Raw genomic sequence first — 25259 nt, forward strand, 5'->3', positions numbered from 1 at the left:
AAAAAAAAAGTTGGGAACAACTGGGAAAATTTGAATATGGAATGGGTATCAAATGATGGAAGGAGTGACTATACATTTTTTTTTAGGTATAAAAATGGTGGTGTGGTAGGTGGAAGAATGCCCTTATGTTAGGAATTGCATTCTGAAAGTAATCAGGGCCGATCTGTCATGATACCTCCAACTAACTTTTTTTTTAAACACAGATGTCGTATATATACCTGGGTCCTGTGGTATCCAATAGGGTAGCAAGTATAGCCACATAGAACTATTTACATTAAAGTTAAATAAAATATAAAGCTCCAGTCCTCAGTCTCACAAGCCATATTTCAAGTGCTTTAGCCATATTTCAAGTGCTTTATAGCCACATGTATCTCATGGCAATGTATTGGACAGCGCTGGTGTAGAACATTTTTATTATTGTGGAAGTTCTCTGGGTAATATTGATGATAGATGCTGAGAGAGAGACAGAAAAACATGTGGCAAAATGATAGCAGTTAGTAAATAATGTGCAATTATTTATTCTTTCAATTTTTATGTAAATTGGAAACTTCACAAAAAACTACTAACTGCACCATGTGATCTTAGATTGATTCCAGGACTAGAAAAAAATCTTTTCTCTTTTGCTATAATGGACATTGATAGGGTAATTGGCAAAATTTGAGTAAGGTCTGTACCTTAGATAATAGTATTAAAGAATGTTGAATTTCCCAATGTTGATAATTATACTATGGTAATGTTAGAAAATGTCTTAGTTCTTAGAAAAGACACACTGAAGTATTTAGGGAGAGAAAAAGAGTAATAAAGCAAGTAGCATAGAAAGTTAATATTTGGTGACTTTGGGTGAAGGTTTTTTTTTAAATCAATCAATCAATCAATTTATTTATTTATTTGGCTGCGTTGGGTCTTCTTTGTGGCATGTGGGATCTTTTGTTGTGGCACGTGGGCTTCTCTCTAGTCGTGTCGTGCGGGTTTTCTGTCTTTAATTGAGGCGCGTGGGCTCAGTAGTTGTGGCGCACGGGCTTAGTTGCCCCACAGCATGTGGGATCTTACTTCCCTGACCAAGGATTGAACCCGCATCCCCTGAATTGGAAGGGGGATTCTCTACCACTGGACCACCAGGGAAATCCCCGGTGAAGGGTTAATAAGAATTCTTTGTATTAGTCTTGCAACTTTTCTAAAAGTCTGAAATTATATTAAAAAAAAGATTTTTTTTTAAGTAGATACCAAAAAAACAAGGACCAAAAAGGAAACCTGATGGAAAAGTTCAAAGAGTCAGCCGGAGAGCTGGGAGGCTTGGTTCCAGGCTTAGCACTGCCTTTGACTAGCTCCGTGGTTTTGGATATGTCTCACCTCCCTGGATCTTAGTTGGCCCAACTATTAAATAAAGGGTTTGAACTTGCTGATTTCAAAGGAACTGTCTAGCTCAGAATGGTAGGACTCTATAACTAGTCCCTATTTTTTATCTTTATTTTTACATTTAAGGGTCTGCCTGCAGAGCTGCTCTCACACCACCAGGTGGCCTCATTTAACCTTGGTCTACGTGTGTAGTATTTTCATTTTCCCGCTCTGGGCCACATTTCCCAGCTCTACAACCTTTTTTCCTAGTACCAACCCTTGTTGCTTCTTAATCTTTACGACAGCTTTTGTTGCTGTTGTTCCTTGACTTTCTCTCTAGTGTTCTTTTGGTCCTGGAGAAGACACGTATTGCTAAAAAACAATCAGAGGTGGCTTTGCCCTTTGCCAAGTTGTGGACCCTTATAGGACTGTCATCCCTCAGAAGGGTCTAGGAGGGAGAGGTTTGCTAACTCTTGATGGGAACTCAGGTTCAGGCAGTCTTGTCATCATGGGTAAGGAACGTCAGTTATATGCTCTGATTTGGGGCATAGGGTAGAAACCATCCAGATGGGTTTTGTCCTTGTGATCTGGAGTTTCCACCATGGCTGATAAATGCTACAAAAGGAGCTTGTCTAGCATCCAGCCCTGGGCGTATGCTTGCTTAGTTGGTGCTGAGCCCTTCGCTTGCTGGTGCCGTGTAAACATCAGAAATGCTGCCACATGAACGAAATGAACAGAAGAGGAAATGCAGATGATTAACAAGTACATGGAAAAACTATTCAATCTGGCTAGTAATTGAAGAAAAGCATTAGAACAAATAAGCAAAGTCTGGAAATGGCATATAACATGGTGTGGAGTCAGGCTGCCGGGTGCACATTGTGGTTCGAAGCTCCCTGGATGTGTAGCCTGGGGCATTGACCTAGCTTCCCCAAGCTTGTTTCCTCCTGGGTGAAATGGAGTGATGATGTATTTCCTGCCTCATTGTAAGGATTTGGTTAGATAATGTGTGCATAGCACAGTATCTGTAATAAGTGCTCATTAACTCTTTTTTTCCTTTTTTTTTTTTTTTTTTTTTTTTGCGGTATGTGGGCCTCTCACTGTTGTGGCCTCTCCCGTTGCGGAGCACAGGCTCCGGATGCGCAGGCCCAGCGGCCATGGCTCACGGGCCCAGCCGCTCCGCGGCATATGGGATCCTCCCAGACCGGGGCACGAACCCGTATCCCCTGCATCGGCAGGCGGACTCTTAACCACTGCGCCACCAGGGAGGCCCTCATTAACTCTTAACTATTATCTTTATACTATTTTTTTTTTTACCTACATGATTTGCAAAGGGTGAAAAAAACATAGTACTCCATGCTATGCAGTGTTTGGTGAAATGGATATATTCCTATAGTGCTGATAGGTGTCTACGTGGGTTTAGAAAGGAACTGAGCAGTTTAAGAACTTTAAAAAATGTTCATATCCTTTGGAAGAATACTCAGAAATGCATGCAGATACTATATACATTTGTGGTCATTTTCCCCGAGCCAAACATTGGAAGCAATCTATTCAACAATGAAAGAATAGTTGACTAAATTATGGTGTATGCTTGTAATGGGCTTATGTTGCAGCTTTTTAAAATGGATTTTGGGGGGAGAGGAATTTTTAAAGAATTGGAGACATAAAAGATGAAAGTCTAGAAAGTCTGTATTTACCAACATCTTAATGATAATTATCCCAGTGTTTTCGGGTTAGGAGTGATTTTTTTTTTCTTATGCTTCTTTTCTTACGCTCTTTTTATATCCTCACATTAAAAAAGAAGTCTTTTTAAATGAGGAAAAGACAAAATTTCTTTTTTAAAAGAAACAACAAAAAAGAGGGAGAACATCTGCCACATGGGGGCAGCTGGGAGCCCTCTGACTCATCCTTGACTTCTTCTGTCTTTCCTGTCCAGTGGTGTCAGCAAAGCCCAAGGTGCATAGTCGTCAACCTCGAATTAACTCGTTTGTGGAAGTGGCAGTGGATGGACTCCCCAGTGAGACCAAGAAGACTGGGAAGCGAATTGGGAGCTCCGAGCTTCTCTGGAACGAGATCATCATTTTGTAAGAGAAAACCCCTTCTCTCCGAATGCAGCCCCCCGGGGGAATAGAGGAAGGGGTTGTGGGAGATCCAGGTTTCCTGTAGCAGCCTCTAGTCCTTCCGCCTTTGGTACCTGAGGCACCTTCTCTTCAGGTGTTTCTACATCATCGAGCTCACAGAGTGTTCATTGTTAGCTAGATGGTTACAGGGTCAGCTCTGCAGGGGAAAGGGTATATGTGAGTGTCTTCCTCTTTGGGGTTCCCCCCACCTTCAAGATGTCAGCAGTGTAGTTTCTCTGTTTTCTTCTAAGTTACAGGAGTGACTGATCTGCTTGGATATGACGAAGCAAGTATTTGTTTTCCAGGAATGTCACGGCCCAGAGTCATTTAGATTTGAAGGTCTGGAGCTGCCACACCTTGAGAAATGAACTGCTAGGCACCGCCTCTGTCAACCTCTCCAATGTCCTGAAGAACAATGGGGGCAAAAGTATGTACAAGGAAGGGGTACCTGACGTCATTCATTTGTGGGGGTGGGGAAAAGAAGGTGAAGGCGTGGCTGTCTCTCACATGGTGGATAAACCTGCTGATGCAGTCTCCTCCAGGACCAGAGGCTGCAGTTACTGTACTCCCCGTGCATGTGGTCCGTGGAGTTCTAGGAAGGCTGAGAGCTACTCTCTGCCTCTACTGCGGACCTCAGCCCCTTGGCCCAGGGCCCCTAGTGGTGGGATGCCCTGATGTCTCCCCCTTGATCCTTCCTCAGGGATGCATGCTTTCCCTCTGCCCCTCTTTTCCTGATCCTGATGTGTGACGTGTAAAATCAAACTGTCAAATGCCTCCAGCCTAAATCATTACTTTCCTAGTCTGATCCCTCAAACACAACAAAGGAGCTTCGTCTGTGGGTGGGTGTGTACATGTGTGCCTGCCTGTCTGCGTGGAATGGTGTTACAAATGGTGCCCTGTGCTTAGAAGGCGCTCGATAAACATTTCCTGGTTGTTGGAATGCAGTGGAAGCTCTATCATGATTATTCAGCATGCCTCAGCCGCACGGAAACCTAAATCCTCACATCTGTTTATTGCTGTTTGTGGTCAGTGGAGTAACCCGTGGCTGAGGTATCTGGATCCTCCCTCATAAAGCCTCTATTCAGAGCAGTACCAGATGTGGCGAGGGAATGCCACAGAAAGAAAGGCTCCTTCTTTTCTTGATGTGTGCTGTCTAGCAAATATTTTCTGAACGTGGATTTAGTTTAAGAGAGATGTGAGGGTGGGGAGCCCTGAGTCCCAGGGAGAGTGCTGCTTGATTCAAGAGTCTTTCCTTTTTGAGCCTGTCCTTTCTGATGGGCCTCTTGAGTGGTGTGTGAGGCTCCCCCGGTCTTTTCCTTTCTGCCGGGCACACATTGATGTGTTGAACCCACTCTGGACTCGGGAATCGTCTGAAATGAGGATCTGCCTCTATTCTAATTCTGCAGGGAACACCCCGCTGCTCTGTCTTCTGAGTCGGTCTTTATTTTCCCAAATGCTAGCCTGCCTTTTATAATTTGATTCTCAAGGAGGATTATATTTACTATATCATTTGGAAATAGACTTGTGGGCATTCTCACATTAGGATCAGCAAGCGACATGAGTGTCCTTTTCTCTCCTTTTTCATTTGTCCAGTTGGCATACTTTTGCTTTCAATTACAAAAGTAATTGTTGAAAAATTGGGAATCACACAAAAGCACACAGACACACAAAGAAAATAAAATTCTCCTGGAAGCACAGTACCTAGTGATAATTATTGTTAACATTTTGATATATGCCTTTCTGAGCTTTTTTTCCCTGTGTGCAGTGTATTAATATTTAAGACATCAGTGAAACCAAATTGAGATCATACATGAACTTATTATTTTGCAACATGCATTTTTCTCTTTAAAATGTATTACTATACCTTTATTTTTAATTGTGATAAAAAAACACATAACGTAAAACTTACCGTCTTAACCATTTTTAAATGTACAGTTCAGTGGCATTAAGTACATTGACAGGATTCTGCAACCATCACCTCCATCCATCTCCAGGACTTTTCATCTTGCTAAACGCAAACTCTGTGCCCATTAAACAGTAACTCCCTCCCTTCTCTCAACCCACACCATTCAACTCTCTGTCCCTATGAATCTGCTTACTTAGGTACTGCATATGAGTGGCATCATACAGTATTTACCCTTTTGTGTCTGGCTTCTTTCACTCAGCATAATGTCCTTAAGCCTCTTTCACGTGGTACATATCAGAATCACCTTTTTTTTCTTTCTTTTTAAATTTTATTTTATTTTATTTTGGCCACACTGCACGGCTTGTGGGATCTTAGTTACCTGACCAGGGATTGAACCCGGGTCCTCGGCAGGGAAAGCACGGAGTCCTAACCGCTGGACCACCAGGGAATTCCCAGAATCACCTTTTAAAAAATATCTATCTATCTATCTATCCATCTATTTATTTATTTATTTATGGCTGCATTGGGTCTTTGTTGCGGTGCATGGGCTTCTCATTGTGGTGGCTTCTCTTGTTGCAGAGCATGGGCTCTAGGCGCGTGGGCTTCAGTAGTTGTGGCACGTGGGCTCAGTAGTTGTGGCTCTTGGGCTCTAGAGCGTAGCCTCAGTAGTTGTGGCGCATGGGCTTAGTTGCTCTGCGGCATGTGTGATCTTCCCGGACGAGGGCTCAAACCCGTGTCCCCTGCACTGGCAGGCGGATTCTTAACCACTGCGCCACCAGGGAAGTCCCCAGAATCACCTTTTTAATGCCGTATAATATTCCATTGTATGCCGCATTTTGTTGATCCATTAATCCATCCAAGGACATTTGGGTTGCTTCTACTTTTTGCCTGTAGTGAACAGTGCTGTTGTGAACATGGGTGTCCAAATATCTCTTCAAGTCCCTGCTTTCAATTCTTTTGGATATATATTCAGAAGTAGAATAGCTGCATCACATGGTAATTCTATTTTAATTTTTTGAGGAACCGCCATACTGTTTTCCATAGCTGTTGTACCATAAAATATTTAATTGTTCCTCAAAAGTCAGTTTTTTTTTTTTTTTTTTTTGCTGTACACAGGCCTCTCACTGTTGTGGCCTCTCCCGTCGCGGAGCACAGGCTCCGGACGCGCAGGCTCAGCGGCCATGGCTCACGGGCCCAGCCGCCCTGCGGTATGTGGGATCTTCCCGGACCGGGGCACGAACCCGCGTCCCCTGCATCGGCAGGTGGACTCTCAACCACTGCGCCACCAGGGAAGCCCCAAAAGTCAGTTTTTGATGACTGTCTGGTAGTAGTCTTATCAGATGGCCGTGTGAAAATTTAAGGTTGAACGTTTGGGTAGTTTTCAGTATTACACAGTCACAAATAATGCTATTTTGATAAACTTATAAGTTTACAAATCTTTGTACCAATTGTTAAAAATGTGTATTAAATTATTGAACATAGACTTGCTGGATTTAAACATTTTTCAAGGTTTTGGACACATATTGCCAGATTACCCTCCAGAAAAGTTCTACCCATTTATCCTTCCATCAGCTGTAGCCGAGATGGCTGGTTTCTATTGCACTTTGGCATTTATTGGATTTATTTGTCAAAAAAAATATATATATATATATAAAATATATATATATATATTTTAGCGTATTTTATAATTAATATTTTGTCAGATTTGCTTCATCTATTTCTTTCTTTTTTTTTTTTTTTGCGGTACGCGGGCCTCTCACTGTTGTGCCCTCTCCTGTTACGGCCTCTCCCGTTGCGGCCTCTCCCCGCCGGGACCAGGGCACAAACCTGTGTCCCCTGCATCGGCAGGCGGACTCTCAACCACTGCGCCACCAGGGAAGCCCTGCTTCATTTATTTCTTTTTGGTTAAATTACAGGTGTTTCAACCTTTTATCCTAGATTGTTCAGCATGCATCTCATTAAAAAAGGGATTGTTTTACATAATTACTGTACCATTATCACACCTGGCAATATTTACATGAATTCCTCATTATCACCTAATACCCAGTTCATATTCGATTTCACCATCTCTCTCAGAGTGTTGTTTTACAGTTGGTTTGCCCCAACCTGGATTTGGGCAACGTCCCCTCATTGCATTTGGTGGTTATGTCTTTGAAGTCCCCCCCACCTCCACTCCACCTTTTTTAAAGCTGTAATTTACTCAAGGAGACTGAATGTTTTTAAAAGTGTGTTTATTGCCTTATTAATGTCCTTTGCTCATTTTTACACTGAAATGTGCATTTTTCTCTTTTGATTTTGAGAGAGCTCTTTATATGTTAAGGCTGTTATTCTTTGTCTTGTAATTTGTGTTTTCCCAGTTTTTCATTTGCATTTTAATTTTTCAGGCTTTTTTTTTTTCTTTTTTCCATACAGATGTTTTAAACTTTCTGTAGTCAAGTCTGTTACCTTTTATATTTTCAGCCTTTTCTTTTATGTTTTGGAAGGCTTTCCTTTATTCTGAGATCAGGTAAATGATCACCTCTATTTTCCCCTAGTTCATTGTGATTTCATTTTTTTAATTTAATTCTTCATCCAAATGAATTTATTTTTGTGTACAGTGTGAGTAGGGATCTAATTTAATTTTTCCTAAATAGTTAACCGATTACTTTAGCACTACTTATTAAATAACCTATCTATATCCCCAGTGATCTGAGTTGCTACCTTAAGCATATATTTAAAACATATGTATATTTTGGCCTATTTGGGGACTTCCCATTCATTGTTTGTTTTTTTTTTTTTTTTTTTTTTTTTTTTTTTTTTGTGGTATGCGGGCCTCTCACTGTTGTGGCCTCCCCCGTTGCGGAGCACAGGCTCCGGACGCGCAGGCTCCGGACGCGCAGGCTCAGCGGCCATGGCTCACGGGCCCAGCCGCTCCGCGGCACATGGGATCCTCCCAGACCGGGGCACGAACCCGTATCCCCTGCATCGGCAGGCGGACTCTCAACCACTTGCGCCACCAGGGAGGCCCCTCATTGTTGTTTTTTATCAGCCTTTTCAAATCACTCTGTCTCAGCTAGTATAACATTATGTTATGTTTTTAATATCTGACAGTTCAAGTTTCTCTTGTTTTCAAAATCTTCCTGCCTCTTTTCTTTGCATGGATGACACCATCACATGAATTTTAAATTACTTTGTCAGGTTCTCCCCTCTTCCTATTCTCCTACCCCCAATCCCTTGAGATTTTTTTGGAATCTATCATATGTAGAGTTTCTTTATGGAGAATTTTCATACCAGGAACATGGAATGTCTCTAAATTCACTCAAATCATTTTGAAGTTATCTTCAGATAGATTCTTTTAGTTTTTAAAGAAGCTTTGATATTATTTTCAGTGGGATCTTTTTCTATTATGTCTTCTAACTTAGTGTTGTTGGTATATGACTATTAGTTTCTGTATTTTCTTTTATATAATCAGTCACTTGCTGAATTCTTAGTATAGGTTTTCAACAGTTTCTTTTGGATTTTCTTGGTAGACGTTTATGTGGTTTCTAAGATCTATAATTTTGATCATCTTAGGAGATAATTTTACTTCTTCTTTGTTAGTTGCTTTGTATACAACTTCCTGTTTTAGTGGTGATGGAGTGGGCATTCTCCCCTAATAACCAAGCTTACAGTGACTTCTTTAGGTGTCAGGTTGGGTATTAGTTGGTAACCTGTCTTCTTGGTTTACTAATCATTGTTGTCTTTTTAAAAAAATCAGGATAAGGGTTGAATTTTGAGCAAATAGTTTTTATTTTATCTTTTTAAAAATATTTATTTATTTATTTATTTGGCTGCATCGGGTCTTAGTTGTGGCATGCGATATCTTTTAGTTGCAGCATGCAGCAAGTAGCTTTTAAGCAACCATTGGGATAATTATATGATGTTTCTCCTTTCAATGTATTATATTAATTTTCTTGTAGTAACAACCTTAGAATTTCTAGAATATACCTAATTGCTCATGGTAGATTATTCCTTGAAAAATTTTTTAGAATTACATGTTCATATTTTATTTGGGGATTTTCCATCTAATTCATAAGTGACATTTGTTTGTAGTTTTGTACTATTTTTGTCAGCTTTGGAATCAAGGCTAGGCTAATTTTATAAAGTAAATTGAAGTGCTTTCCAACTTCTGGAATAGACTCTATAACATGGGAATTATCTGTTCCATGAGTGCAGGAAAGAGCTCACCCATAAAACCAACTAGGTCTGGCAGCTTTCTCTGAAATAATTCTTTGATGACTTTTTCAGTTTTTTCCCCATAATGATTGGTTTGTTCAGCTTTTCTGATTTATCTTGTGTCAATTTTGTTAATTCATATTTTTTGAGAAAACTGTTTCATGAGATATTCAAATTATTACTATAAAGATTTGAGATAGCATTCTCATTTTTTTAAATGTTTCTAATTTTTCTCACTTAAAAATGTTGGTATTTGTGTGTTTTTTCCCCATTTTTTTTTCTTGACTGGCATAAACATTTTTGTTTTAACTTTTGGCTTTTAATTTATTTTTTACAGGACAACTACTTGGACTTATTTATCAATTATACCATGTTTTCTAATGTTAATTTCTATTTTTAACTTTGTTAACCTTTTTCATCTTTTTGCTTTATTTATTCAAGTCAGTCATTTATAGCTTTTTTTTTCATTTATAGCTTTTTGAGTTGAAAGCTTAGTGCATTTATTTTTGTCCTGTCTTATTTAATAATAAAAACATTCTTGCTTTAAATATGTCTTTGATTTTTACCCCACTTAGTATTCAAAATTTTTTCTGTTAAAGAAAAGTGCACAAATCTTAATTAAGTGAGACAGCTCAATGAATATTTACATGTGTTCACATCTGTGTAATCACCACTCAGATCAAGAGATAGAACATTCCCAGAACCCCAGAAATTTCCCCATGTCCCTTGCTTGCCCTGCCCTGAGATAACAGCTGTTCTGAGTTTTATCACTATTGATCACTATTGATTAGTTTTGCCTATTCTTGAATTTTGTATCCGTGAAATCAATATGTTTTCTCATGCCTGGCTCTTCATTATATCTGTGAAATTCATCTGTGCTTTTGCATGTAATGAGAGTTTGTTTTTTTTACTGGGGTATGGTATCCTATTGTATGAATATACCACAATTTATTTGTCTCATCTCCTGTTGGTAGACATTTGGGTTAGTTCCAGTTTTTAGCCATCATGAGCAAAGCTGCTGTGAACATTCTTATCCATGTATTTTGGAGGACACAGACATACACTTCTGTTAAATCTATCTGTGTGTCTATCTCTCTCTATCTATCTTGGGGACTTGTTTCATAGGGTGGGTGTATGTTGAGCTTCCGTAAGACTGTCTGCTGCAGAACCAATTTGCCACCCCCTGCATGTTGCTGTGCTCTGCTCCTTTTTTGTAATTGCTCTTGTGATTTTCTCTTTGAGCCCAGAGTGATTCAGGAGGATGTTTCCTATGGCTCCCAGGGGCTGTGTTGCTTGTGGCAGTGGCTGCAGCTTCTATTGCTCTGGCTGACGCCAACCTTAGCACTTTCAGCGTGTGGCTGGGTTGAGTAGTGAGGCACATCAGATCCGAATCCGATGGAAAATTTGGGCAGTGGGCTGCTTTTTCTTAGAAAAACAAATCTAGGATGACAATATAGATAACATTCTGGCTGTGTTTCCTAAAGCCTTCTGTACAGAGCAAGGCTGTTTCTGATGATTGCAAATCTGTCATGTAGAGAAGTGGTTAAGAACATGTAGACTCTGGAGTCGGACTCTCGGGGTTTGAATCCTGATTCCACCAGCTTTGTACATCAGACACTTAACTTCTCAGTGCTTCTGTTTCCTTGTCTGTAAAATATTGTTTTGAGATTAAGTGAGCTAACAACCGTATGTGACACATGTTCGTACTATAATAGTAGTAGTAGTAGTAATAGTAGTTATTATTCTGTCTCCTCTGATACTTTCCTTCCCAAAGATTGGGAGATACAAATCCCAGAGATGGACAGCAGAGACCCAGTTTCCTGATATGGGACCTCCTTGCCTAAATGGGAGGCAGCCCTGAGGTTGTTCCAAGAGAGAGTTCTAAGACTGGACAAATGCAAAAGCTTTGCGGGTGTGGAGTGGGGAGGCCATTATTAACATGAGACATTTTTCAGCACCACGGTCTTGGAGCCTGCTCTCCTTGGGGAGCTGCTGGACGGGAAATGTTTCCAGAGTGGTGTCTAAGTATGAATACGGTTTCATAGGGTAGTGGGTTACAGTAGGTGAGGTGACTCCTCTCAGTGTGGCCGGGTCTTCCTGAAACCACTTTTCCTGGGAAAGGGAGTGATGGGTAGTGGTTGCCCCACCTGGTGTTTTTCTGCTCCATGGGACATAATTCATTCTTTCATTTGCTCCCTTGTTTTCCCCTGGGTGGACTTGGAGGTTGACTGGGAGACCCAGCTGATGTTTCCTGCCTCCCCCTGGCCGAGGGATGCTGCAGTGGATGGTTTTACTCAAGTCCGGCAGTTACGTAATGGTCAGCCTTGTCTGACTCCGCAGGGACATTGACCTGGCTGTGGCTGCACAGAGGACTTGACCAAAAGTCCTGGTTTGGCTCTTAAGGATGGTTCTAGTCATCTCTGTGTGGAAGCCAGCTTTTGAGTTTGACTATTGCTTTTTTTTTTTAATTTATTTTTTGGGGACTTCCCTGGTGGTCCAGTGGTAAAGAATCTGCCTTCCAATGCAGGGAACAGGGTTTCGATCTCTGGTCGGGGAACTAAGATCCCACATGCTGTGGGGCAACTAAGCCCACGTGCCACAACTACTGAGCCTGCACGCCACAACTAGAGGGCCTGCATGCTGCAAACTACAGAGGCCATGCACCACAACTAGAGAGAGAAAACCCACATGCCACAACTAGAGACAAGCCCGCGAGCTGCCACAAAAAATCCCGCATGCTGCAATGAAGGTCCTGTGTACTGCACCTAAGACCCGACGCAGCCAAAAAATAAAGAATAAATAAATAAAATAAAATAAAAATAAAAATAAGGGCTTCCCTGGTGGCGCAGTGATTGAGAGTCCACCTGCCGTTGCAGGGGATATGGGTTTGTGCCCTGGTCCGGGAGGATCCCACATGCTGTGGAGCAGCTGGGCCCGTGAGCCATGGCCGCTGAGCCTGAGCGTCCGGAGCCTGTGCTCCGCAACGGGAGAGGCCACAACAGTGAGAGGCCCGCGTACCAACCACAAAAAAAATAAAAAAATAAAAAATAAATAAATCTTAAAAAAAATGTTAAGTCCCCAAAGCAAGAACCAATGCTTTAAAAAATAAAAAGAAAAATAATAATAAAATTTATTTTTTAAAAAATTGAATGAATACCAATTTAAAATTTATTTATTTATTTATTTATTTGTCTGTGCTGGGTCTTAGTTGCAGCATGTGGGATCTTCGTTGCTGCCTGCAAAATCTTTAGTTGCGGCGTGTGAACTCTTAGTTGTGGCAGGTGGGATCTAGTTCCCTGACCAGGGATCGAACCCCAGCCCCGTCCATTGGGAGCACGGAGTCTTAGCCACTGGGCCACCAGGGAAGTACCCTGAATACCGATTTTTAAAAACCTTTTTATTAGAGGCATTTTCAAACATAATCCCCATTCCCCAGTAGTCACCAGCATATGTTTCATCCGTACCTGCCCACTGGATGATCTTCATTTCTTTCTAGCTTGGTAGCAGATAGGAGCTGAGACCCACTTTTCTCTTGTAGCTCTCCTCTCTGGTAGTTGGACTCATCAACGCTGCAGACCTTGGCACTACCAGATTGTCCTGCTTTCAAGGAGGGAAATATGGCTTGAAGTAGATTAAAAAAAAAATCCAAACTTCTTTATTTTAAAATAATTTCAAATTCAGAGACAAGTTACAAGGCTAGGACAAAAAACTCCCCTATACTCTTCATCCATGTGGTGATATTTTGATGCATTTGCCTGAACATCATCTGTATGTCTGTATATGCATGTATGGTGATTTGCTGAATCATTTTAAATTATAAATCTTATACATCTTTGTCCCTGAATATTTAACTGTGTATTTCCTAAGAAGGATATTTTCTTGCCTAACCACTATAAATGAACCGAATCAAGAAATCTAACATTTTTACAGTATTGTTATATAATTCGTATTTTCTAATTGTTGCAAAAATGCACTTCAGGTGATTTCCAGGATCCCATGCAAGATTGTGCATTACATTTGGTTGTCCTTAAATCTGGGGTTAGTTCCTCAGCCTATTTTTGTCTTTGATGACACTGTCATGGTTAAAGAGTTCAGGCTGTCTTTTTGTAGAATCTCCTCAGTTTGGATTCAGAGTACTACACATTTTTGGCAGGAGCATTCCAGAAGCGTCCTTCTCAGAGTGTCAGATCAGGGGGCACACAACTCAGCTTGTTTCATTATTGATGATGTGAACTTTGACCATTGGGTTAGGGTTGTATCTGCCAGGTTCTCCACTGTGAAATGACTATTTTCTCTTTATAACTAAGAAGTTTTCTATGGGGGGATACCATACTTTGAGACTATGTAGATATCTGTTCCTCATCACACCTTCACCTACTAGTTTTTGCATTCATTAATTTTTGTCTGAATCAGTTAATATTCTGATGGTCGCAAAATTTTTTTTCCAATTTAGTCATTCCTTCTACATTTATAAGTTGGCATAATGCTGCAAGGAAGAGCTTTTCTTTTTCCTTTATGTAGGTATGTATTATTAGTCTCAACTCATGGATTCTTATTTTATGCATGGGTTATAATTTATTACTGCCATTATTTTGATGCTCAAATTATCCCTGGTTTGGCCAGTGGGTGCCTCTTCAAGCTTGTTCCTGTATCCTTTTGACAAGTCCCCATCATATATGTTTTTCCAAACATCCTCCAACATAGATAGAATTTACTATGTGATAAAGGTGACATTTAAAATCAGTAAAGAAAGGTGAACAAATTGGGACCAGTGGTTTTCAAAGTGTGGTGTCCAGATCAGCAGCATAGGCGTCACCTGGAAACATATTAGAAACATAAATTCTCAGGCCGTCTCCCAGTCCTACAGAATCAGAAAACCTGGGGATGGGGCCCAGCAATGTGTGTTTTAACAAATGCTCCAGGCATTCTGATGCCAGTTCAAGTCTTAGAACCACTGAGTTACCACTTGGGAAAAAATACAGTTAGATACCTTCCTTACACTAACACTTGTGCTGGTTTTCTTTATTTAGTTTTTAAACGTTTAACCCTTGAATCAATCTGGAGTTTTTTTTGGTGTATGGTGTAGGCCAAGGATCTAGTTGTATTTTTCCTTATGGGTTTTACGGTGTCACTGTTTTCACTGGATGGAGTGCCAGTATCAGGTTGGACATACCTCTTCTCACTGCTTTTTGTTTTTAGTTTTAATTTTTTTGGCTGCAGCACACGGGATCTTCGTTGGGTCTTAGTTGCAGCATGCGGAATCTTCGTTGAGGCATGCGAGATCTTTCGTTGTGGCGCACTGTCTCTTCGTTGCCGCACTCGGGCTTCTCTCTAGTTGTGGTGTGTGGGGGTCCAGAACGTGTGGGCTCTGTAGTTTGTGGCATGCGGGCTCTCTTGTTGAGGTGCGCGAGCTCTGGCGTGCAGGCTTTGTTGCCCCGCGGAATGTGGGATCTTAGTTCCCCGACCAGGGATTGAACCTGTGTCCCCTGCATTGGAAGGTGGATTCTTTACCACTGGACCACCAGGGAAGTCCCCTCACTGCTCTTTTTCTTCAAAACTTTCTTGGCTCTTGAGCCTTCATTTTTCCTGAAAGACTTTATGTATACACACACACACATAAATATCTATTTTGTGTCTATATATTCAAGGTGATGAGTTTATGCTGAAATCTCCAATTCTAATTCAACCTCACAGAGTTCTTCCTAACTTTCCTCCTTTCCACACGAGAACCCTGGCTCTCACCACCATCCACATATTTACTCATTTCTATATGCACAGGAGGTGGTTAGAGAATTGCTGTACCCAGAGCACTGTGAAAAATGAAGTACCTTTGAAAAGCTTTTTGCTTCTGCTCTTCGTTTTCTATGCGTGTCTGTTTTCTTTCCCCATGTGTGTCTCCCAGATTAAAAAAAAAAAAATGAGAGAGGGAGAAAAAGCAAACAGCTCCCTATTTATTTAAAAATCTTATAAGCAGAGGGTTGTTACTGCACTTTATGTTCCAAGAACAGATAGGTTAGTCACGAGGGCTGCACCACCTCCCTCCCTCTTCCATGAGGATGGAGTGTTCTGGTGGGTGGGCCATGCATTTCAAGGAGGCAGGCCTGACAGACAGTGCATGCATTTATTTTAAAGTAAACACCACACTGTTTTTCCCAGTTTTTCAACTGAAAGAGAAATAAACCTCTGATCCTTGGAACCTGAGTCAGAGGGAGAAGAGAGAAAACTTTTTTAAATTGCTCCTAAGTTAAAAACAATTTTAAATTTAAGTTTGAGAAATTATTCACTGTTTCTTCAGATGAGGAGGAGCTGGGCAAGAGACAAAAGTGAAAGGAAGGATGTGACAGTCCTGTAAGCTGGTAGGGAGCTATTATTTAGGGCATAGCTACAAACTCCAGTGCCGTGATTAGGCCTGATGGGAGAATGGCCAAACCAGTTCTGCATAGCCAAGTAGTTACTTTTATGAACCTGGTAAACCACTAAGACCTAGTTATTTCAGTCTCAAGGAATACTCACAGAAGATTTCTGAGAAATTCTCTCTTGCTCCCCAGATTGAAAATAGTATAATTGTATCTCTGGGATGTGCCCCCCCCCACCCCCCATACCACAATCCACAGATGCTCAAGTCCCTTATATAAAATAGCATAGTATTTGCATATTACCTATGTACATACCCCCGTATACTTTAAATTATCTCTAGATTACCTATAATACCCAATACAATGTAAGTGCTTTGTAAATAATTGCTGGAGCACAGCAAGTTCAAAGTTTGCTTTTGGGAATTTTCTGGAATTTTTTTGATCCACACTTGGTTGTATCTGAGAATATGGAGCATGTGGATATGTGGTGGGGGAGGCTGACTATTAATATTTTTTCTGATACTAAAAGCAACGTATGCTCCTAAAACTGAAAATGTTACTGTTATTTTTCTGATTATTATTGTTGTTTTATACTTATTGAAAAAAAAGACAAAGAACATTGTGAGAGCTAAGTATGTACCAGGCATTATTCTGAATTCTTGATCTCTATCTATCTCTCTATGTCTATATCTATTCTTTCCATTTAATCCTCCTGCATACCTATAATGTAGGTTGTACCGCCATCCCCTTTAATGAGGAAATAGACAGATGTTATGTAACTTGCCCAAGATCACATAATAGGTCGTGGCAGAGTTGGGATTTAACCCAGGTCTTTTTGGTCTCAGAGCCTTTGCCTGCAACCTCTGCATATACTGCCTTCCAAAGAAGGAGAAGGTTAAAAATCACTGGAAATTCTTTTTTTTCCCCCCACAAAGCTAGCAAATCTTGTTCTGTTATTATGAACTCCATTGAATGTTTGCATTTTTTAAAGACAATTTTTTAGAGCAATTTTAGGATTCACAGCAAAATTGAGAAGGTGCATGGAAATTTTTTTATTCAGAGCTAACCCGGTTAATATTTTGTTATATATCCACTCAGTTTTTTGGGGGTATGTCAATCATATATATATATATATGAAATATATATATGTAGGTGTGAGAGTCTAACTTTTTCCCCAAACTGGGAACTCACTATACATATTGCTTTATAACTTGCTTTTTTTCCACCCAGTTTTTCTACCTCAATGAAACTAGATCCTTTTAATGGCTACAACAGCATTTTTTTGGTATGAATGCACCATAGTTTAATAGATCTTTTATTGTTGACCGTTTCTGCGTCTTTACTACTACAAGCAAGACTTTTCAGTAAATTCTTGTAATTCTTGTAATGATATCTTTGTTCTCCTGTCCTTTTTTTCCCTTAGGGTAGTAAATTCCTAGGCATGCATTGCTGGGTTAAAACGCTGCAAGTTTTGTGATATCTGTGGCCTGGGTCTGCTGCAAAGACTGGACCCGTTTACACAACCCACCGTGTGTGTGCACGTGTACTTGTTTCCCTTCCCCCAGTGGCGCTGGGCATTGCCAGTCTTAACCTCTGCCAGTCTGTTTGGCGGCGACAGTGATTTCTCTTTGTTATTTTAATTTGCATCTCTTTTCTTTTCTCCTCTCCCTTTCCTTCTTGAGGAACTCCTGGGTAACCTTTTGTCCTTGCTGCAAATGCTGTACCAGGTCTCCGGTCACCTCCGTGTGACTCCATCCAGGGTCAGTTCTCACTTCCAACTCACTTGCCTTGCAGACTGGATACAAGGAATCCATCCCTCCTCCTTGACCTACTCTTTTCACTTGGTTTTCAGGACACCACGTCTGGCTGGTGTTCTGTCTATCTTTCCAGTCACTCTTTTCCAGTCTCCTTTGCTGGTTTTCTCCTCACTGGTCCAGAAGCCTTGGGATACCCCAAGTTGGCTTAGTCCTGCATCCACTTGTTAATTTTTTTTTTTTTTAATTTATTTATTTTATTTTTGGCTGTGTTGGGTCTTCGTTTCTGTGCGAGGGCTTTCTCTAGTTGCGGGGAGCGGGGGCCACTCTTCATCGCGGTGCGCAGGCCTCTCACTGTCGCGGCCTCTCTTGTTGCGGAGCACAGGCTCCAGATGCGCAGGCTCAGTAGCTGTGGCTCACGGGCTTAGTTGCTCCGCAGCATGTGGGATCTTCCTAGACCAGGGCTCGAACCTGTGTCCCCTGCATTAGCAGGCAGATTCTCAACCACTGTGCCACCAGGGAAGCCCCCCACTTGTTAATTTATACCTCTTCCTTTCACGATGTCATCCAGCCTCACGGCTTTAAATTTGGTCCGTTCACCTATGACTTGCACCCCGGGCCTTTCTCCGGGCAACGTGAGACCGTGTTTCTAGATGTCTAATCAGCATCCTCGAAGTAACACGTTAAAAGCTGAGCTATCAGCTTTCCATCTCAGGCAACGGAGATGGAGATTTGGTGTTGCTCAGGCTGAAAACCTGGGTGTCCTCCTTGACGCCATTCTTTCTATTACAACCCACACCCGGTCCATCAACATGTCCTGCCCTCGTTACCTTCGAGATACCTTCGAGGAACTGACTGTTTCTCACCCCAACAGCTGCCGTCACCCATGTCCACTTCACCACCACTTCTCGACTCAGGAGGCAAAGGCCTCCTAACTGGTCTCCCGGCATCATCTGCCTTTGTCTCCCTACACTTCATTTTTGAGCCCAGCAGCCAGAATGACCCAACCCATAAGTCAAATCACATCACTCCTCCAGTGGTTGCCTTTCTCACTAAAATTAAAAACCGAAGTCCTTCCCAAACGGCGTAAAAAGCCTTCCCTGATCTTTCTGTCACCTCTCTGTTACCCCACCTCAATCACTCCACCCTCACCAAACCGCCTTCTGCCCACAGGCCTTTGTGCTCTTCCCCCAGCCCACTGCTGCTCTTGCCTCAGGGCCTTTGCACCACCCTGACCTTCTTCCCAAAATATTTCTTCCTTGTGTGTCCTCCTGCCTTTCTCCCTCACCCCCTTCCAGCCCACTGAGATGTCACCTCAGTGAGGGCTTCCCTGATCAATTCAGTGATTTTTTTTTAAATTTTACCAAGGTGTGCAACATCACCGTGAACTTTCCCACCACCTCAGTAAGATCCCTCCTGCTCACTTAGCTCTGGTTCCCATTAGTTCCTGTTCCCAGCCCAGCCCCTGGCAACCACTACGCTGCCTCCTGTCTCTGTAGATTTGCCTTTTCTGGACACTTTATACAAATGGAATCATACATGTGGCCCTGACCAAACCACCTTAATTTCAGTTCCTCCCTACACAGCATTCCCTATTCCTTTCCCTGCTTTATTTTCTTTTTAGCAGTATCCCCGTATAGTATATATATATTTTTGTTTATTTATCTGACTTATTGGCCTCTACAACTAGAATGTGAGCTCCATGGGGGCAGGCACTGTTTGGTTTTTGTTAACTCTTGTACATCCCCTCACTCCTGTGCCCAGAACACAAAGAAGATACTAATAATATAATATAATATAATATAACATAATATGATATTATACAATGTAATGTAATAATATGATATTAGTCTATATACAATATACATATTTAATTAGATTAGTGAGGATGAACATCTTTTTATGTGACTGTGGTTTTTGTGGCCAGTGTCGTGGCTGACTGCTGAGGCAAAGGTAGGACCAGGGTAGTGCTGGGTGCCCTCTCTGGGGAGGCATCAGTCAGAATCTGTCCCCAGCCTCCAAATGCAAGGCTTTGTTTCATTTTACCTCCATCCAGTTGCAGTTGTATCAGTGACTCCTCTTTCCTTGATTGGCACCAGATGCCAGGCATTGGGATTTAAAACCATCTTTAATAGTCTCTGAAAAGCTCCCTGTGTGTTGCTTTCCATCATTGTGCACCTCAGGCAGATATGGCCAAGCCAGAACCTCAAGGAATTTCTGAAGAAGCCAAAAGCCACCCCCTCCCCCGACCCCAGACCCCCAGCTTCTCAAAGTTACAGCTGGGCCCAGCTCACAGCTTTGGTGTCAGTGGAGAGCTGGTCGAAAGAAAAGGTCCTTTTAGCCAGGAGTCTCGAAAGTAAACACACAGGCCCCTGCAACGCAGGGTAAAACAGACCTGCTCTCTGTGTCACCGGCTGAGAGGCTGCCTTGTGAAACCTCACTTGAAAAAAGAAGAAAAGCTTTCTGTCAGGAAAGCCATCCCCTGTACATGGCTGCCTCAGTGTGGCCTGGGGTTTAAGGCCGCCTCCAGAATGTTCTGTAAACTTACTGGCTTTGGAGGGCCGTCAGCCTTGTGGGGAATGCCTATTTGAACAAAGAGTGATTCCACCCCTCCAAACACGAACGCTGGCTGAGGCTGTCCCCCTTTTTCTTTTTCTAATGGTATATTGAAAACTTTTGCATTTTAATCCATAGTATTTGGTCAGTTTTCCCCTCTTTTCTTGCTTTCTTCTTTTTTTTTTTTTTTTTTCTTTTTAGACTTATGAATTTGTCAGTGTTGGATCAGGGTTTTGTGTAACAGGAAATTTCCTTCTTTTCTATCGGGCATTTTCTTAGGGTTGTGAGAGGGTCCTGCGGTGGAGTCGGGGGTGGAGGCAGGGTGGGTGTGAAGTTTATTTACCAGCATTTGCACAGTAAATCCCTTTGAGCACTGGGCTAGATGCCGGAGATGCAGCAGTGAACTAAGGCAGACAGTCTCGGAATTTAGGATCTAGAGAGGAAAGCAGACAGACGTTGGACAGATAACTGGTGCAGACTGTTCCAGTTGTGACAGATACGATGGAGGAAAGTGCAGGGTGCTCTGGGAGTACATCATTCAGGACTTAACCTAGACTGGGGTCAGGGGCTGTCAAGGAAGGCCTCCCCGAGGAAGTGACACCAGAAGTGCAGAAGGATAACAAGCGATTGTCCAGGCCAACAAGGAGAAAAGCATTCCAGGCTGAAGGAAGCTTGGAGGCAGGAAAAAGCTTAGTTCAGTCAAGTTACCCAGAGAAGGCCCCCGGGGCTGGCCGGGCCTGGGCAGACAGCTGCTCAAGATTATGACCACAAACAGCAGGAAGGAGGCGCCCAAGCAGCGCTGTCCAGTAGAAATGTGATGTGAGCCACAGACACAATTTAAAGTTTTCTAGTAGCCACGTTAGAGAAAGTAAAAACAGAAATAAACAGGGGAAATTCGTTTTAATGATCTATTTTCTTTAGTCCAATATATACCAAATGTTATCATTTTAACATATGAGATCTGGCGTGTCATTTACACTCGCAGCACATCTCAGTCTGGAGATAGGAAAATGAGACTGTTGCCTGGATATGAGCAGTTTCCTTCCACTTGCCAGAAAAAAAACCAACCCTGAAACATTGCATCTGATGACGGGGCCTCTTTCTTGTGCCATTTCCCTGAGAATGGCTCCCGCCTGCCTGCCCGTCCAGTCTCCCAGGTTCTTCAGGGGAGACACCGCGGCTGCTGGGGTCATATGAAGATCAGACCTTGTTTAGCTCATTGGAGTACATGATTTCCTCTTTGCCTTCGGTCTTCTGGGATTCTAGGAGCATTTTTCTTAGAGCAGGAGACTTACTCTCGTAGGAGAGTGGTGAGTTGGGAGGGAAAGCGATCCTGGATCAGAGTGAGAGTGCCACAGTTACACGCGTGGTGCGGTCAGTGCTACGGTCAGGTACAGAGCGGAGATTTTCACCTTAGCGTCAGGCCCGGCCTGGGGGATGCTGTTTATTATGTACGGGATAGCAAGGCACACAGTTCTCAGAATATGATGTCTGTGTCTTCCCTCCCTCCCGCTCCTAATTAACTGATTAATGTTTATTTACACGTGTATTACATGAATTCATTCTTTTGGGGCCGGGGACATTGTAGTAAAGGCTGAATTCCCTTTGAACGTGCTGCTCCCTCAATCCTAAAACCCTCCTCAACTGATAGATTGCTTCTGTATATATTCTTAAAGATTCTTAGGATACTTTACAAGTCAAAGGGCACAACTTGTGGACCTAGGGTGAATTCACTTTTGCATGTGTAGTTTATACGTGTGTTTGCAAGTCTGATGACTTCATACAAAGTTGACGACAGTGACCTATGTCATGGGGAAAGGGTTTGGAATGTGTGTGCTGACATCATATTTTGAATTTCTTTTTTGTTTTTTTCATATTTTGAATTTCTGCTTGAATTTTTTATAATAAGCATGTTGTTTAAAAAATTGTAAGTTAATGTTATTTATTGTGGAGCAAATATTATATAGCATAAATGGGGAAATTTTAAAACTTTTTATTATGGAAAGTTTCAAAGATAAATAAAAGTAGAGAGAATCATATAATGACTGAATCATCCTGTATCCATTACCCACTTTGAACAATGAGGAGCACATGTCCAGTTGTCTTTCATCTCTAGCCCCCACTTTTTGGCGATGTATTTGAAAGCAAATCTTAGGCATCATGTCATTTCATTTGTAAACACTTCTGTATATATGTGTAATTGATATTGGAAATTGAGAAAAAATACATATTCACTGTGCAGATAATGGAAATTTAAAAAGTAAAACCTTTATTTCATAATCTGACTCTTCAAACACAACTTATTGTTTTTCTCTGCTTCATTTCTTTCTTTGCCCCTTTACATACTTATTTTAACAGGGTTTTAATAATAGGGTGCTTTTTATAACTTCATGTCCTTGTTTTTTTTTTAATTAACATTGTAGTGTAAATGATTTTCCATGTTGTTCACTCTTCATAATCATTAATCCAAATCTTTTTTTAAGATGTTGGGGGTAGGAGTTTATTAATTAATTAATTTACTTTTGCTGTGTTGGGTCTTCGTTTCTGTGCGAGGGTTTTCTCTAGTTGTGGCAAGCAGGGGCCACTCTTCATCGCGGTGCACAGGCCTCTCACTATCGCGGCCTCTCTTGTTGTGGAGCACAGGCTCCAGACGCCCAGGCTCAGTAGTTGTGGCTCACAGGCCTAGTTGCTCCGCGGCATGTGGGATCCTCCCAGACCAGGGCTCGAACCCGTGTCCCCTGCATTAGCAGGCAGATTCTCAACCACTGCGCCACGAGGGAAGCCCCATCCAAATCTTAATTGTGGCATAATATTTCACTCATTTGAAATTTGTAATTTTTCAAAAGCCATTTTTTAAAAGGGGAAATTTTTTTTTATTGTGAAGTGATTACCACAATGAGTTTAGTTAACCTTCATCATCTCAGATAGATACAAAAAGAATAAGGGAAAAAAATGTTTTTTTTTCTTGTGATGAGAACTTTTAGGATTTCCTGTCTTTGCATCTTTCCAATAGATCATACAGCAGTGTTAACTGTAGTCACCACGCTGTCCATCACATCCTTGGTCCTTATTTATCTTACAACTGGAAGTTTGTACTTTTTGACTACCTTTATCCAATTCCTCCACTTTGCTGATTTGTTTAAAAGCAGAACCTTAACCATGAAAGCGCTCTTCTAGCTGGGCTCCTGGATTTCACTATTCCGAGACCATTGAAAAGGAGGTTTGTTCATTGAAACCCTTTCTCTGCTGTGTTTACAAACACGTCCTCAATTCTGTGCAACAGGGAGAGGTGGTATAGTCACCGAGGTTCCCTGAGGGCCCAGAGAATGGATGAGCTGCTCAGATGGGCCTAGTCTAGGAATCCTCCGAATTAATGGGTGATGAGGACCACCCCCGCCTTGGGGATAGAGGAGCTCTAATGACAAGGCCACAGTAATTAATGTGAACTGACAGTTTATCCTAAAGATGCAACTTTCCCAGATCTGTATTTATTTCCTCAAGATCACTTTAAAAATAGGCTGTAGCTTTACAAACAGTGAGATTCACCAAGACAGATGAGGCTTTTTTTCGTTTCCTATGTGAAGGGGACCCTCAGTTGATTCAAGAGGGACTCTTTGTCTATAATGTACCTTATTAGATAGATGACTCAGATGAATAGCCAGTTCTGAAGTGTCTATGTCAGTGCATTTTTTTTTTTTTTTTTTTTTTTTTTGCAGTACGCAGGCCTTTCACTGCTGTGGCCTCTCCCGTTGCGGAGCACAGGCTCCGGACGCACAGGCTTAGTGGCCATGGCTCACGGGCCCAGCCGCTCTGCGGCATGTGGGATCTTCCAGGACCGGGGTACACACCTGCGTCCCCTGCATCGGCAGGCGGACTCTCAACCACTGCGCCACCAGGGAAGCCCCATTATTTATTTATTTATTTATTTATTTTTTGTAAGTAAGGAAAAGCATGTGTAGCTGCAGGGGTTTGGACTATAGAACACTGGGACCCTGAATCAAGAGAAATAAGGACGATCATGACTGACGAATCTGTCATGTACTGAAACGAGGATGCATGTGCCTAATCTCTCCTCCATCATTCTTGTGGTTGGAGGCGAGCCGTCCCTCTTCCTCCCGTGTGAAGGACAGACTCTCCATCCATGCTTTGGAGCCCACCCTTTCCTGCCTTCTCAGGACTCCTTTCTGACTTTCCTCCTGCCTCTCTGACTGGTCTTCTTCCCCAACCTGCTTCACCCCGCAACGTGCTAGCTCTTTGCCTGAAACTTCAGATCACAGTTGAGCTGTTAGTTCCTCAGGAAACTTTTCCTGATGCCCTGACCAGGCCAAATATCCAGCACTGATGGGACCATAAGGTCTCTTGCATGAAATCTGTTTCACAGTTGCAACTTTACATTTCTTTGTGACATTATTTAGTTACTTCTGTTTCTCCCACTGACTTGTGAGGTTCCTAAAAGCAGAGACTATGTCTATTTTCCTTCTTCATTATAACCCAGCTTCTAGCACAGTGTCAGGCACATAAAGGATGCCCAGAAAATGCTTCTTGAATGAATGCACAAGAAAAAAAGGAGAAAAATAAAAGTTTAAAAACTGGCTTTGTAAAATGAAGCTCTTTTCATTTTTAGAGGAGTTAATGCAACCCTCAGTCAACCAAGACTTTAAACTTTTATTTATTTAATTATTTTTGGCTGTGTTGGGTCTCTGTTGGTGTGTGTGGGCTTTCTCTAGTTGTGGCGAGTGGGGGCTACTCTTCGTTGTGGTGTGTGGCTTCTCATTGCGGTGGCTTCTCTTGTTGCAGAGCACGGGCTCTAGGCGCGTGGGCTTCAGTAGTTGTGGTGCCTGGGCTCAGTAGTTGTGGCACGTGGGCTCTAGAGTGCAAACTCAGTAGTTGTGGCGCATGGGCTTAGTTGCTCCGTGGCATGTGGGATCTTCCCGGACCAGAGCTTGAACCCGTGTCCCCTGCATTGGCAGGCGGATTCTTAACCACTGCACCACCAGGGAAGCACCAGCCAAGACTTTAATTTGGAGATAATTAAGGATAC

At 42.0% G+C, this 25259-nt stretch overlaps 1 protein-coding gene across 1 annotated transcript in view; it reads left to right on the top strand.

Annotated features, from left to right (window-relative positions):
• WWP2 (WW domain containing E3 ubiquitin protein ligase 2) overlaps window positions 1-25259 on the top strand; it is a 150798-nt gene that overhangs the window by 32147 nt on the left and 93392 nt on the right. Inside the window, exons 3-4 of the mRNA XM_060083582.1 lie at window positions 3269-3416; window positions 3758-3879. Coding sequence (XP_059939565.1) covers window positions 3269-3416; window positions 3758-3879 — 270 coding nt within the window. The remainder of the gene's footprint in view (window positions 1-3268; window positions 3417-3757; window positions 3880-25259) is intronic.

This window comes from Mesoplodon densirostris, chromosome 19, assembly GCF_025265405.1.
Source record: "Mesoplodon densirostris isolate mMesDen1 chromosome 19, mMesDen1 primary haplotype, whole genome shotgun sequence".
Classification (NCBI taxonomy): domain Eukaryota; kingdom Metazoa; phylum Chordata; class Mammalia; order Artiodactyla; family Ziphiidae; genus Mesoplodon; species Mesoplodon densirostris.